Here is a 14,762-nt window from a genome sequence, read left to right as displayed (position 1 = left end):
TACACAGCTCCAATTCCACCCCTTCCTCCTGACACCCCCTCTCTCTCTCTGTCTCTCCTTTCCTCCCACACACACATTATTCCATTTTCGTGATGATACTAGTTAAGAATGCTTGTGTGTGTATGTTGTATGTGTCGGTAATTCTGTTTTCATGAAAACATTAAATTATTGTCTCTGCAAAGCGATTTGATCTTGTCCTCTATCCCCTGTGTGTTGCCTTACCTCTCTTCCCCCTCTCCCTCCCTGTCCCCCTCCCCCCTTCTCCCTCACTATCCCTCTTTCTTCACTCTCTTTCTCCCTTTCTCTTTCCTTCTCTCTACCTCTCCCAAGCCTCTCTCAGATCAAACAGGATCAGCTTTTGAGCTTTAGAAAGCAGAATACGGTTCAATTCCATAAGGATCGATATCTGTGCACTGTGTGTGTGTGTGTGTGTGTGTGTGTGTGTGTGTGCACATAGCACATAGTTTTAAAAAGGTGTACACACCCTGAGGCAGCCGACAATAACAGTTGTCTAGCAAACACACACTATGTTCCAAACACACACTATGTTCCAAACACACACTACGTTCCAAACACACAATATGTTCCAAACACACACTATGTTCCAAACACACACTATGTTCCAAACACACAATAGGTTCCAAACACACACCATGTTCCAAACACACACTACGTTCCAAATACACAATAGGTTCCAAACACACAATATGTTCCAAACACACAACTATGTTCCAAACACACGATATGTTCCAAACACACAATATGTTCCAAACAGACACTACGTTCCAAACACACAATATGTTCCAAACACACACTATGTTTCAAACACACAATAGGTTCCAAACACACAATATGTTCCAAACACACACTATGTTTCAAACACACAATAGGTTCCAAACACACAATAGGTTCCAAACACACACCATGTTCCAAACACACACTACGTTCCAAATACACAATATGTTCCAAACACACACTATGTTCCAAATACACAATATGTTCCAAACACACACTATGTTCCTTCTTTGACAAAATACCTATAATGCAGTCTCTTCTCTTTGCGTTTCCCACAGCTATATGTTGCTATGCTATATCAGCTACAGTATGTTGATATGGAGGGAGAACTATATGTATGGAGGAAGGGAATGATAGAGAGAGCGGCCAGTTGCTCCTATGGGAATGTACGCTGGAAAGTCAATGGTGCCTCAGGGCAGCTTTGCATCAAGGGAAGCACACACACACGCACACCCACAGACACACAAGAACGAGCAAAACAAAGGAGCTCCCATAACATGAAGAACATGAAGCTCAACACTAATCAGTTGTCTCACACATCTCTCTCACATGAACACACTAACACTAACACATACGCAATATGCACACACACACACACACATACGCAATATGCACACAGTCACTAACACACACACACACTAACACATACGCAATATGCACACACACACACTAACACATACGCAATATGCACACACACACTAATATACGCAATATGCATACACACACTAACATATACGCAATATGCACACACACACTAACACATACGCAATGTGCACACACACACACTAACACATACGCAATGTGCACACACACACACTAACACATACGCAATGTGCACACACACACTAACACATACGCAATGTGCACACACACACACTAACATAAGCAATGTGCAGACACACACACTAACACATACGCAATATGCACACACACTCACTAACACATGCGCAATATGCACACACACACACTAACACATAAGCAATATGCACACACACACTAACACATATGCAATGACCATGAATGACCAAACCAAAACAAAGAACCTGCCATACCTTCAATAAAAAAGAAACATCTCCCCAACACACACACACACAGACACACTGTGTGCTTCTGAGGCTTGATATAGCCCACTGTCCCTGTGGAAAAACCTGAAGAAGCACTTTCCTTGTGAATGACCTTCATTGATTTACTGAGCAAAGCCGGCCAGACCTGACCAGACAGGGAAGTCCATCATCATCAACACACATGCTGCAGCCAGCCCAACTCTCTCCCTTACACACACACACACATGCAGTACATGCATACGCATACACACACACACCAGAGAGGTAGAGACTGATAAAGTGATAGAGTCAAGGGTATAAGAGGTGTGTGTGTGTGTGTGTGTGTGTGTGTGAGGTAAAGAAGAGAGAGACTCTAAGAGAGAATAATGTGAATTAGACACGGCTAATTTCATATTTCACTTCTACCAAACAACCAGCTCACCCATCTGGGCCAACCCAGCAGTGTTATGACTGGATTACATAAGCTTACAATAAAGACTAGGCTGGAACACACACACACGGACACACACACCTACAGCAAGAGCTTCTACACAGACAGAGATGGGAAATAGAAATAGCATGAGAGAGAGAGACAGAGAAATAGAGAGAGAGGCGGAGAGGGTGGGAGAGAGAGAGGGAGAGAGAGAGACTTACAAAACGTTTAATACATCACATCAAAATAAGCAGCATATCAGCAATGCTCCCACCGACTATAAGCACTTATATGCTAAACATCAAACCCCCGTCTCCCCAGCCATCAGCAAAGCTCCCTTAACACACCATAGAGAGAGAGAGAGAGAGAGAGAGAGAAGAAGAAGAGTGGGGAGTACAGAGAGGGGAAGAAAGGAAAGAGAGGAATGGAGCATGGGGAAGAGAGCGGAATGATAGATTGAGAGAAGGAGATGGGAGAGAGAAGAAGAAAATGAGGGGAAAGAGAGATATAGCAGTGTATTCTGATCTTCCTCCTTTCCAGGAAGCAGAACTGTATCAGTTTCCCTCCAGTGAGGTGATCTGTGGTTCACTGCCCATCACTCCATCACCCTGCACTGCCCCTTGCACTGGACCAGGGACTAGTGCTCACACACACTCCATCAAATGCCCACAGTCACACACACACACACACCTTACCCAGATGTATACATCTACAGGCCTGGTTATGCAACTAACAACTAACAAGGTGTGCTGGACTCTAGACTGTACTGGCCTTGCTAACACTCTCAAACTCTCTCTCTCACACACACACACACAGCTCTACCATTGGTGAGCATATACACTAATGCCACTCAAAAGACTTTTCAAATTATGATATCTCATTACCCACAAATCCAATACACACTCTGATGGTGCACCGATTTCCCACAAGAGACAGCATCTGTCAAGCCCACTCATCGTTATTTGTCCGGCAAACTCATTTGTCCAGCAGACGGTCAGCGAATGTCCACGTCAGGCCCTGAGGCAGCACACTACAACACAACTAATGGACCCACCCGCCAGTGGGACATGAAGGGGGAAGAGGTGCAGAGAATATGCTGAACTAACTTAGTGTTCAGAAAAGTGTGTGTGTGTGGTTCATTTTATGTAATTTAGTTTGTGTGTTTGCGTATGTGTGTGTGTGTATCTGTGATGTTTTGAGGGTCTGTTTAGTCCTTCTTATATGTGTTGTATCTGTGATGTTTTGAGGGTCTGTTTAGTCCTTCTTTTCCCTGTGTGTGTGTGTGTGTGTGTGTGTGTGTATATGTAAGTATTCTCACACTACCCCTCAAGTGCTATTAAGGTTCCCACACTGATATGCTAATGGCCATGCTAACGGGCGCTAAATGAGTGGCACTTCCTGCTACGTGTTTGCCCTCAAGCGCAACAAAGGGAGGCAGAGAACACCTGGACAAATACAGACCAGACAGAGTGGGGGCAGATGCACACAGACAGATGGGGGTGTTAGCAGAGGGAGTGGCTGAGGTTTGGATTAGGGCTGTGAATGAGGATTATTTTCATTGTTGATTAGTCTATGGATTACTTCCTTTGTTGATCGATTGATGAGTTGTCTGGCCAGTGTAATACACACAGAGGGATATGTCTTCTTCACCCATCCATGAGTAAGGATAACACGCACACACACACACATACACACTCACACACACTAGAAGCAGTGATCAGACAAGGAGCACACAGTAGTAGTGACCACACACACACACACACATGCACGCACACACAAATGCACCTGGAGCAGTGTCCCTCACTGCAGTGGCTGAAAGACATTACTTACTTTACAATGTCATCCAAGAGCACAGTAATAATACTTGTGTAGGGTTTCACCATACTAACTTTTCACATTTAACTGAACTTTAGATTTAGGTGCACTTTAAACATAAGTGTAATCATGTTGTGAACTTCCCTGAGGTCTATTTCATATAAACACTTACTGCTGCTTAATACATTATACAACATTATTTTGAACTGAAGCTTTTGAAATAATTGTTTTGTGCTCCATCTGTGTCATTTTAGGATTGTTAACAGATTAAAAAGCTATTTGGGGTAAACCACCATCTGTTTAGTGTAAGAAGGCAACAATTTCCGTCTTTTTCATGTCTGTCAATGTCTAGTCTAGGTATTTTATGCCAGAGAGAATGTGTGTGCGTGTGTGTGTTGATGATGATGATGATTAGCGACTTCAGGGAAAATTCGCCAGCACAGCTGATGTTTGGCCCCGTTTTTTTTTCTGCCGCATAGTCTGGCGCTCGGCCTTGACATTCCCGCGAAAACATATCTGAAGTGTCAGCCCTGACTGAGCGCGTGCCCCAGCCGCTATCAGCAGCAGTAGCAGCAGCATCCCTCTCTCCTCTCCTCCCCCTACCGTGGATGTTCACGCGCGTGAAAGCACAGACGGTCGGGTGCGTGAGACATAGGGGTGGGGGGCACTCTGAAGGAGGTCACCCCTCGGCTCCGGGATTGGCTGAAGCGGGGGGAGACTATGGATAGATCGAGGAGACGAAGAGGATGGGAACCAACCAATCAACGAGGATGCAGATGACAGGCACATCGCCATAACCCACTGCCCCTGTTTCTCCTATACCGATACCCCCCGCTCCTTTACAGTAGACCATCCCCATCCCCCAATATTCGCGCCTGGCTGCCTATCACGCACAGTGAAGACGCAAAATGCTTTGGAGGCTTTAAGCGAAAATGCTTTGTAGCCAGCTGGGACTGTGCACCGAAGAAATGTTGGGGGAGCGGAGAAGCCGATGCCACATAGTCCATGCATAGTCAAACGTGTACCTAACCGAATATGCCCTATGAAGACGCAATGAGATGCTATCGATGCTGCACAGCTGTTCAAACCCCTGGCATGTACTGAGCATCTTGAAATGGTAAAGCAATTAGTTAAATTAGCTATTCATTCAGTATGTAGACTGATTACGATAAGAACATTAAAAGCCAGCAAAATAGTACAAATTATTACGGCTCCAGTTATCATTTTGCTTGGGGTTCCCCCCATGCTTAAACCAGACTCGATGCAGAAGGATGCGGAGAGACAGGCGGAGAGGGAGAGAGAGAGAGAGAGAGAAAGAGAACAATCGACAATGTTCCCTTCACCCTTAGAGCAACGTCTGCACTGTTATCAATATAAAACTACATCGACTGAAAAATATGTGGCAAAGTGTTTCTATTGGGGTCACCTTTTATGAAGACCTGCGACCATTTAACCGGGTACCCAATCAGACTGAATCCACTGATTAAGCATAAGCAATGCGCGCACACATACACAAACTATTTACTTACAAGAAGCTGTTCTGCTTGCATTGACAGACATGAGCTAATTCTTTAACACCGGTAAGGTTCACAAAAAAACAGCTAGGCCGCTCAGACAGGTAACGGTAACGGGTTCGGTGGTTAAGGCTCTTCACGCACCTCGCAGTCGTACAGCTCGCTTAGCTGTTCGATGATCCATTCCTCCAGTATCAGTCTCTTCCGCAGCTCCTTCCTGTCGTACTTCACTGTCACTTTCCCCTGCTTTTTCTGGACCGGGTCTTCCCGAGCCATGGGTCCGGAGACAGCGCACCCAACGCCGGGTGCTGGCTGGAAGAACACCCGTCCCGCGGAAGGTAGAAGCTCAGTGGTGGTCTCTGCGCCGGCAGACATTGCGATTTTGTGGGTCTGGTGGTGTATGAGGTGTGCGTGTTTTTGAGGGACTTAGAACCGCTGTAACAGACTGACAGTGTCGCCGCAAATTTCAAACACCTGCTATTTGGGGCTCATAGCGCGCTCTTAAAGCGTGGTGCTCGGGTGGGAGGGGCCTCCACGATGCGTTCTTCAACAGACTGTCCAGGCGCGATGCGGATTGGACAGACGCAGGCATCCCTCCCCGGTCACCATGCACCGGCCCTCTCCCCTTCCCCCGACAGCCCCGCACGGCTAACTCATACGGCCACAGCTGGTGCTGATAACTTGTTTTGGCACGGTGCACTCGGAGCTGACCCAGGACCCGTCCTGCAGTTTTGCTCACAGCTGTGAGCTCTTCGACTGACACAGCGTAAGCTGATCTCCATTCAGTTCAGTTTTTTTTTAAAAAAAAAAACTCAAAGCGCGATCTTGGCGCAGGCAACAGAATGAGACAAAATATCCGGATTTGATAGCAAGCGCAATGTCCTTCATTAAATGTCAGTCAGCAGAAAACTGTAGAGACACACTGACTCTAAAGAATACCTGCTTTTTCTAAAGACAAACAACAGTCTGGCCTATTTGGGCTGCTGGTGGAAAGGTAATCTCCTAAACCCTTGTGCGCAATTACCCATCGGGGAGTAGATTTTGATAATCACGGTCTATTTACCAGGGAATAACTCAGCAAGCAAGCCCTGATTAGAGGCAGAGCTTAGAATATGAGACACGGATACAGTTGCATGTCACTCCCAAACAGAACACACACACACATTCACACAGTGGGGCTGTTAAAGTAGAGGACGCAATGCCTCACCCAGGGGTTTGCAACTTTCCTGCAACTCAGTATGCCCTAAGGGTCAGTGTGTGTGTGTGTGTGTGTGTGTTTGAGAGAGAGAAAAAGTGTGCAGGAGAGAGGGTGTATGTGTGAGAGAGAGTGTGAGTAAAGGGGAGTGAGTTTGTGTGTGTGTGTGAGAGAGAGAGAGAAAAAAGTATGTGGGAGAGAGGGTGTGTTTGTGTGAGGGAGAGATTGTGAGTAAAGGAGAGTGAGTTTGTGTGTTTGGGTGATTAAGGGATGATGTGTCTGCCCCACTCAGAGATGTAGGCCTAATGGCCTGTTATGTAACACAGTGATAATGCCACCAATGGCTGCCACAAACACACACAAACATTTGAATACCTGAGGTGTCTACACCAGGGGTTCCCAAAGTGGGGGTCGCGACCCCCCGGGGGGTCACGGGACGGCGAGGGGTGGGTCGCGAAATGATTTCCATAAATCAAATAAATTTGGAAAAAATAAAATTCAGAAAAATTATGACTGGATAAGATCACCATTCACTGTAACCACCGAAAGTCATCTGTCAGCCGGCATGGAGGACGCATTGGTTGAGCTGTCATGTGACCGCACTTTAAAGACAGAGTTTAATTCCAAGACGCTTGCTGAGTTCTGGATTTCACTCGAGAGGGAATATCCACAGGCCGCGATGGACGTACTGACGCCGTTTGGTTCCACATGCCTGTGCGAAAAGACTTTCTCTGCACTGACATAATTAAAAACAAATACAGATCGCGTCTAAATGTGGAGGATGATCTCCGTGTGGCCGTCTCCACAATTAAACCAAGAATGGACTTGCTGTGTTCCATCCATCTCATTAGATGAGATTAACGCTGAAACATAGTTGCCAAAATGTAAATTTGCGCAGCAACAATGTACATATGTTTACAACAGTTTGTGGATATTACCATGACTGAGATATTCTTCTGTTAAAATGGAAATTAAAGTAATGTTTCAAAGTTGCACTCATGTTACATGGATATTATTTTTTGACTAAGGTATTCTGCTTTTATCATATAGTAAAGTTCTATATGTAAAAAATGCTCTGTTCTTTTGTGTTGTCGTTAAGCCCGTGTTTGGATAAGCCTAGTGCGTATGGCCGGTGCGCACATTTTATTTTATTTTTTGAGTCGCATCCAGGGATAGTGGGGGTCGCCAGTCTCTGGCACGGTTATTTTGGGGGTCGCGGGTTGAAAAGTTTGGGAACCCCTGGTCTACACTATACTGTTTTATGCAGGCTAAGCATGACTCTGGAGTATGTTTATAAAAGGCTGTCATCTCTCTCTCTCACACACACACGCACTCTGCAGCACTCTGGAGTATGTTTAAAAGGCTGTCATCTCTCTCTCACACACACACACACACTCTGTGAGCACTCTGGAGTATGTTAATAAAGGGCTGTCATGTGGGCTCTTTCTGTCCCGTTTTTTTTTATTGCCACAAACCATCATTGCCAAAGTGTTCAATGAACAATACATTAGCAAAGCAATGAGGTGTTTATCTCTCTCTTTCACACTCACTCACACGCACACACACCTTCAAACGACTGCATAAGATCAACAGGTTTGTTATACACAGAGTGGGTTAGACAGCATGTGTAAGGCAGATATGCACTGGAAAGAAGCTAAAATTACTCCTTTCAGTGAGAAAAGGGAAGCTAAAGACTGTGGATCAGAGCCGTATATAGAGCTCTGCTGTGGATGAGTAAAGGGCTCCCTCTGCTGACCACTCAGGCACAGTACAGGTGGCGGTCCCAGCAGACCTGTAGAAGTTGACTGGCACTGAACTTGTTTCCATCTGTCAGGATCCAGTTTCTGATCTTGCACGAATCCGGTTCTGATTCGGCATGAATCTGTTCTGTTCTAGAGTGCCTCTCAAGTAGCCTGGCCTCTGCCTGCCTACATACTTCCACTCGATTTCTTTTCCCTACACTCTGTCTGGAATAGCTTGATTCGCCCTTGTTTACTTCGGCAGTTGGTTACTCGAAGTCACAGTCGAGTAGGATGTTATATCGTCAGCTAAACGTTAGTCTTCTTTCTTTTCTCTTTCTTCTCTTGTAAAGCACTTGTTTTACAAATGTATGTTTGCTTATACAGAATGTAATCGATTTGTGCTTTTGCAACTGATCAACAAAGTATAATTTTCTTGTGTTTGCAGCTATAGATACTTGATAGCAGTAGCTAGCTGCTCTTATTAGCAACGTATGCATTACATTAAATAGCCATTGTTGCATTGGTAGCATCTAACAAACATTTAAGAGAGCCCTAGTTAATAAAACATTGGGTTAGGTTACCTGTTTTGAAGTCGTTTTTTATATAGAAACCCACCTTTGTATGACCTAGCATTTCTTGATATCTGGTTAGATTTCCATAGGGCAGCTAGCTAGCACTATAAGCAATCTTGTAGCCATGAAAATTATTACCTTGGATCTTAATTCATTCTAAGCAAGATTAAATCACGAGGTTTACAGGATTGCATGCATTCAGATGTACTTCTGACACCTGTTCTTGAGTTTATAACTGTTAACACACACACACACTCTGATGCCTTTCTTGAGGATGCCCACTCTGCCATATTCCTATGGGATTTTCAATATAAATAAAATGTTTACTTAAGATATTTTGTCCACCCAAATGTAACCTAACATTCTTTTTCTGTACAGCTTTCAACATGTTGCAAGGTGTGTGTGTGTGTGTGCACAGGAGTGTGTTTGTGTGTGTGCAAGTGAGATAAGGAGGGGGACACAAGATGTTAGGGCCTAATCACACCACAAGCATGGTATGTGTATTACATACGTATAAGTATAAGTATACTCTTTTGATCCCATGAGGGAAATTTGGTCTCTTTATCCCAATCCGTGAATTAGTGAAACACACTCAGCACACAGTGAACACACAGTGAGGTGAAGCACACACTAATCCCGGCGCAATGAGCTACCTGCAACAACAGCGGCACTCGGGGAGCAGTGAGGGGTTAGGTGCCTTGCTCAAGGGCACTTCCTATTGGTCGGTGTTTTGAACCGGCAACCCTCCGGTTACAAGTCCGAAGCTCTAACCAGTGGGCCACGGCTGCCCCACAATCTGTGTTATGTGGCTACAGCGTTGTTTTATTTGTGCATTCATACCAGAAATGTCTCTGATGCGCCGCTGCTGCGGTCCGTCTGCTTATTAAAGCGTCTTTTCCCTGTCTGGATGGAAATTCCACATGAAAAATAGGCAACGGTTCTTTTCTATCATGCGAGCCATGCCTGAAACGTGTTACTGTAACATGACGCCAAAATGAAAACGGACAGGTAACGCAGTTGACATGCAGTTACCACGCTTGTGGTGTGATTAGGCCCTCAGAACCTATGGTATACCATGTCCATTGCAGCGCCAAGTGTGTTAGATTCAGACTGTCAATTTCGATCCTAAAATAGGGCCCATAGACTTGTTGAGATTTAAAGAGATTTTCTTTTTGAATATTAGGCATAATATGCAAAATTTATCTACATAAGATTGCTGTTTATTATATTTATATACTGTCCCAACTGTGTTGTACATAAAGATGCCTGGATCGACAAAGAAGTCCTGTATCTCCTGCCATGCCATGATTGGCGTGGCAAGAAAAAAGTGCCACCTTTGTGGAGGGGAGCAGCCATACAAGGCAATTAAAATGAACAAGCTTAAGAAAATTGAAGAGAAAATACCAAAAAAGTTCAATGCCGTAAAGGCTTTGGATAGTGCCTTCATTGGCGAAGCAGACGGAAAAAAAGTTTAAGGCCCAGCTGCACCATCTGGAAAAGCAACCATCCAGGGAGATGAATAAGGCATTTGCCACTATCAAAGGGGTCTTCGAGACCTTCCTCAACTGTAAGCATACTTCAGTATAGTTTGATAACAAAATAATCAGTTTCTCATACTTTATTGAACTTGAACTATTACACGGCTCTTCATAATGCTGCAGAATGCTTCATTCACTTGAATTTGTGTTGCAAACTATTTGTTTCTCAGCAAAAGCCACAATGAAACTGTAACAAACAAAGAGTCATATCATGTGGAGTTTATTTTTTCGTTTTTGGAAGTAGCCATGTAATAAGCGGGATAATGTATAGAACAGTGGTCATTATCAGGAAAATAAGTCCCTTCAGGACTAAGTACGACCCCTTCACTGGGGCGCCGGGGTACTGTTCTCCCTGTCTGGACTTATTTTCCTGATAATGTCCGCCGTTCTATATTATCCCTTGCTTATTGAACCACATAATAACAGTACATTCTGTCTCATGTTTCACAAAATATCATTCATAAATATTATTTATCTTTTTTTGTTTAATCTACATCTGGAGGATTAAAACATTTTATAGGAATGGTTTATTGACAATTCATTGAGATCCAATGTTATTGTGATGTTTTTTCCCGCAATCAGAGTAAAAAATGATAACATATATTTGTAGTGTTTATTTAAGCAATGAGCCCCAAGATAGGCCACAGGTTCCAATTTAATTAAGGGTGTTCTTAGGCACGTTAGCAAAGCTGTTCCCCTTAGCTGTTCTAAAACCAGTGGAACCAGCAACCTCTTTTCTATTTAATTGTTTTTTCTAAAATTGTTACTACCTATACCTGGATTTAGGACATATAAACCCATTTTTCTGAATTTGTGCTTACATCAACTCATCTGTTATGAAAAAGCACCTGAAAGCACCATGCTCTGTCACGGTTCAGACAGATGACCAGAGGACCACAATTGCGTCACACCAGAAAGTTTATTGAACTTCAGGGGAAAGGAAGTAGGGAGTGAGTGAAGGCTCCCGGGGTTACAGGGGTTCCGTCCAATGTGCTATGTCTGTGTACCCCCCAGTGGCAGCGTTGCGTCCTATGAAGCCGGTTGGTGGGTGGTCCGGAAGTCATGGGGGGGGAACACAGACACAACAGGGCAGAAGTACAGTTCAAGGGAAATCCAAAATCGTAGTTGCAAAGGCAGAAGGCTGGTCAGAAATACTGGGGTCGAAGAGTAGTCAGGAGTCGTTAAGGCAGAAAGCAGGTCTGGTTTTCTGGGGCAGAAGAGTAGTCAGGATTCAGGCAGGTCCGGGGTCACAAAACAGGAGTCAGCCAGAAGTGCGAGCAAACAGGTTCCGGGTGTGAGCTTTGCAGACGATCTGACATTTATCAAGATAAAAAAAAAATAGTTTGTATTGTTTTCAGTATATAGACACTTGCCTAGCGTTTTCTCGTGAAATCATTTGACTTAATTTAAGAAAAGTTTGACTCATTTTAAGACATCTTATCCTGAAAACAAGCACATTTTTCTGCCAGTGCGTTAAGCAAATTTGTCTGCCAGTGCGTTAGGTAAATTTGTCTTGATAAGACTCCTTAAAATAAGTCAAAGTCTTAAATTAAGTCAAAAGGATCTTTCGAGAAAGCGCTAGGTAAGTCTTTTCATACTAAAAACAATACCAAATAGATTTTTTGATCTTATTATAAGATTAATAACACTTGGTTAGATTTCATTTTTTTCAGTTACTGCTTCAAAGACATATGTACTGTAATAGAGCATCACAGTCCCGCCCACAGCCGAAATGCGGTTAGGTGCCGGAAGTAAGAAGTAACTATATGCAAATCTTTCTTTTTTATTATCCACCCTGAACATGGGCAATGCCCCACTGACATCAATATGTTTTATATAGAGTCACCACACTGCCACCTGTGGTTGTATAGAGTAACCTGTGGTAGCTCTATACAAAACATATTGATGTCAATGGTGCATTTTGCCCATGTTCAGGGTGGAAAGTGAAAAAGAAAGATTTGCATAAGACAAGTCAAATTGGTGTTTTTAAAAAGAAAAGATCATGGAGAATAAAGAAAAAAATATTAAAAAAATATTCCCACAAGGTGTTTAGGAGCTCTGAAAATGAGAACCAAAATGATTTTTTAGACTTCTAAGGTCTGCTGTTCAGATCCTGAAGGAATTTATTTTCTGTTCATTGTTTTTTGTGAGAGTGTTTCTACTTATCTCAGTAAGGAAAATAAATCAAGAGCCTATGTTGAGTACAAATATGTCTTCTGAAGGCTTAAACAGAGCCCAGCCAAAAACTCCAATAAAATTTGTATCAACTTTGAGGGACAGCTATGACCATGCAGGATTATCCAGACCAAACGTGACGATTTTGCTACATACTATTCCTATTTATGTACCAGCATGCAAAATTTGAGCCTCCTACATGATTTAGTTCTTGCGCTGTGGGCTTGTTAACTTTGACAAAAAAAAGAGCCCGAACAAAATCGACACCCCCTCCCCCTGTAAAACTGGCTGTTTCTTGGAAAGTATTGATCTTACATAAGAGTAATTTTACTGTGTCTCCTGGGTAACATAGGTGCACCTGGTCATTTTTTCAGAATTTTTTGAGACCTAAGTGCGTGGGCCCTGGTTGAACTGACGTGGAATGACCCATTTCCCTTTCTTTTGTGTCCTGTGTGCCACTATTTATTGTGAGGAGACCCCGTCCTGGTTGATCTTTGTGGAGGCTCTTTGTAAACTTGAAGCCTATGTTGAGTGCCCTACCAAACTGTCATCATTGCTTTTTTTAAAGACGTATACAGAACTTTTAGTATATTGAATTAATACATTTTGAATGTTTTTATTAGTCTCGTTCTAGAGACTGCTGGTGACACTTGACAATTTGGAAAATAAATATATTTTTGTATCAGTCTCAACTCGTTTCCTGCGTGCTTTGGTAATTCTTAGCTGTAGGTCACACATCAAAAACTACAGAAGCTGGCATGACATTATACATTATACAATCATCTGACATTCACCAGCTAACACAAACAGATATCTCTACACCTGTCTGCTGTGACAATATTCTAACATTCTAACTAAACCAATGAATGAATAAACAAATCAATAAAAATGTAAAGTGTTTTGCATCTTTTCAGTTTATTTAGAACCATTACATTGATGCATTAAACATATAAATGAAGTTTTGAGTGTGATTTTTCATTATTTCTCTTCTCTTCAGGTTTCCACTGGTGACTCGACTGATGTCACCTCTACCTCCTGCGAATGTCCTCGAGGAGAATTTAAATGCAGTCACGCTGTTGCTCTGATGATCTGGGCTGTGCATAAGCTGAGCTCCACGGACGTGGAGTGCAGGTGGAGAAAGCCCAGTGGTCCATCAGACAGTCAAGGCAGTGGAGGAACTGTTCCCTGCACGTAGCTACAAGCCACTGACTCGTTCAGTGACCCCAGAGGACCGTAAGTGGTTGCTGGATCAATTCCAGGGTCGCTTCACAGGGGTGTCCTGGCTGCTCACTCCTGAGCCAGAAACTCAGCAGGGATCCCTTCTCCAGCTCTGCAGTCACAACATCATAACTGCCAACAAACACCTGGGCAGTGATGCTGTCCTTGCTGCCTTAAGGCTGTCCTTGGACCAGATAATGGCCATCCAGACAGCAACAGTGGGCCAAAAGGACAATCACCTCTGGCATGCCCTGCGGAAAGGTCGCCTATCGGCCACCAATTTTGGGAGTGTGCTGTCCGCAAAACGTGCCACCCCTTCCCTCATCAACAGGCTCTGTGGGAACCAGAACCTTTCTGGAGTTTTGGCTGTGCAGTGAGGCATAGTCAATGAAAAAGAGGGTATTGCTGCGTTTGAGGAGGGCACCGGCCTGAAAGTCAGAGGGTCTGGTTTATGGCTGGCTGACTCGGGGATCCTTGGTGCCACCCCTGATGGTCTCGTTGGAGAGACGGGCATCGTTGAGGTGAAGTGTCCATACAGATGGAGGGACAGCACCTTTGAGGAGGCGGTGAAAGAGAAGACCTTTTACCTTCACCAAGAAGGTGGCACCTACCACCTGAAAAGGGACCACAGCTACTGGCACCAAGTGCATGGGCAGCTGCACATAACAGGGAAGACCACATGCCATTTTATCATTTGGACACCTAAGCAGTGCATGATTTTA

General features: G+C 43.9%; 1 protein-coding gene across 1 annotated transcript in view; it reads right to left on the bottom strand.

Moving 5' to 3' along the window:
* Positions 1 to 6,086, bottom strand: part of ppp1r14c (protein phosphatase 1, regulatory (inhibitor) subunit 14C) — a 21,754-nt gene extending 15,668 nt beyond the window's left edge. The window contains exon 1 of the mRNA XM_048250764.1: positions 5,745 to 6,086. Coding sequence (XP_048106721.1) covers positions 5,745 to 5,975 — 231 coding nt within the window. The 5' untranslated portion in view covers positions 5,976 to 6,086. The remainder of the gene's footprint in view (positions 1 to 5,744) is intronic.
* Positions 6,087 to 14,762: the final 8,676 nt, after the last annotated feature.

This window comes from Alosa alosa, chromosome 8, assembly GCF_017589495.1.
Source record: "Alosa alosa isolate M-15738 ecotype Scorff River chromosome 8, AALO_Geno_1.1, whole genome shotgun sequence".
NCBI classification, from domain to species: domain Eukaryota; kingdom Metazoa; phylum Chordata; class Actinopteri; order Clupeiformes; family Clupeidae; genus Alosa; species Alosa alosa.
This window is presented reverse-complemented; position numbering and strand designations above follow the sequence as displayed.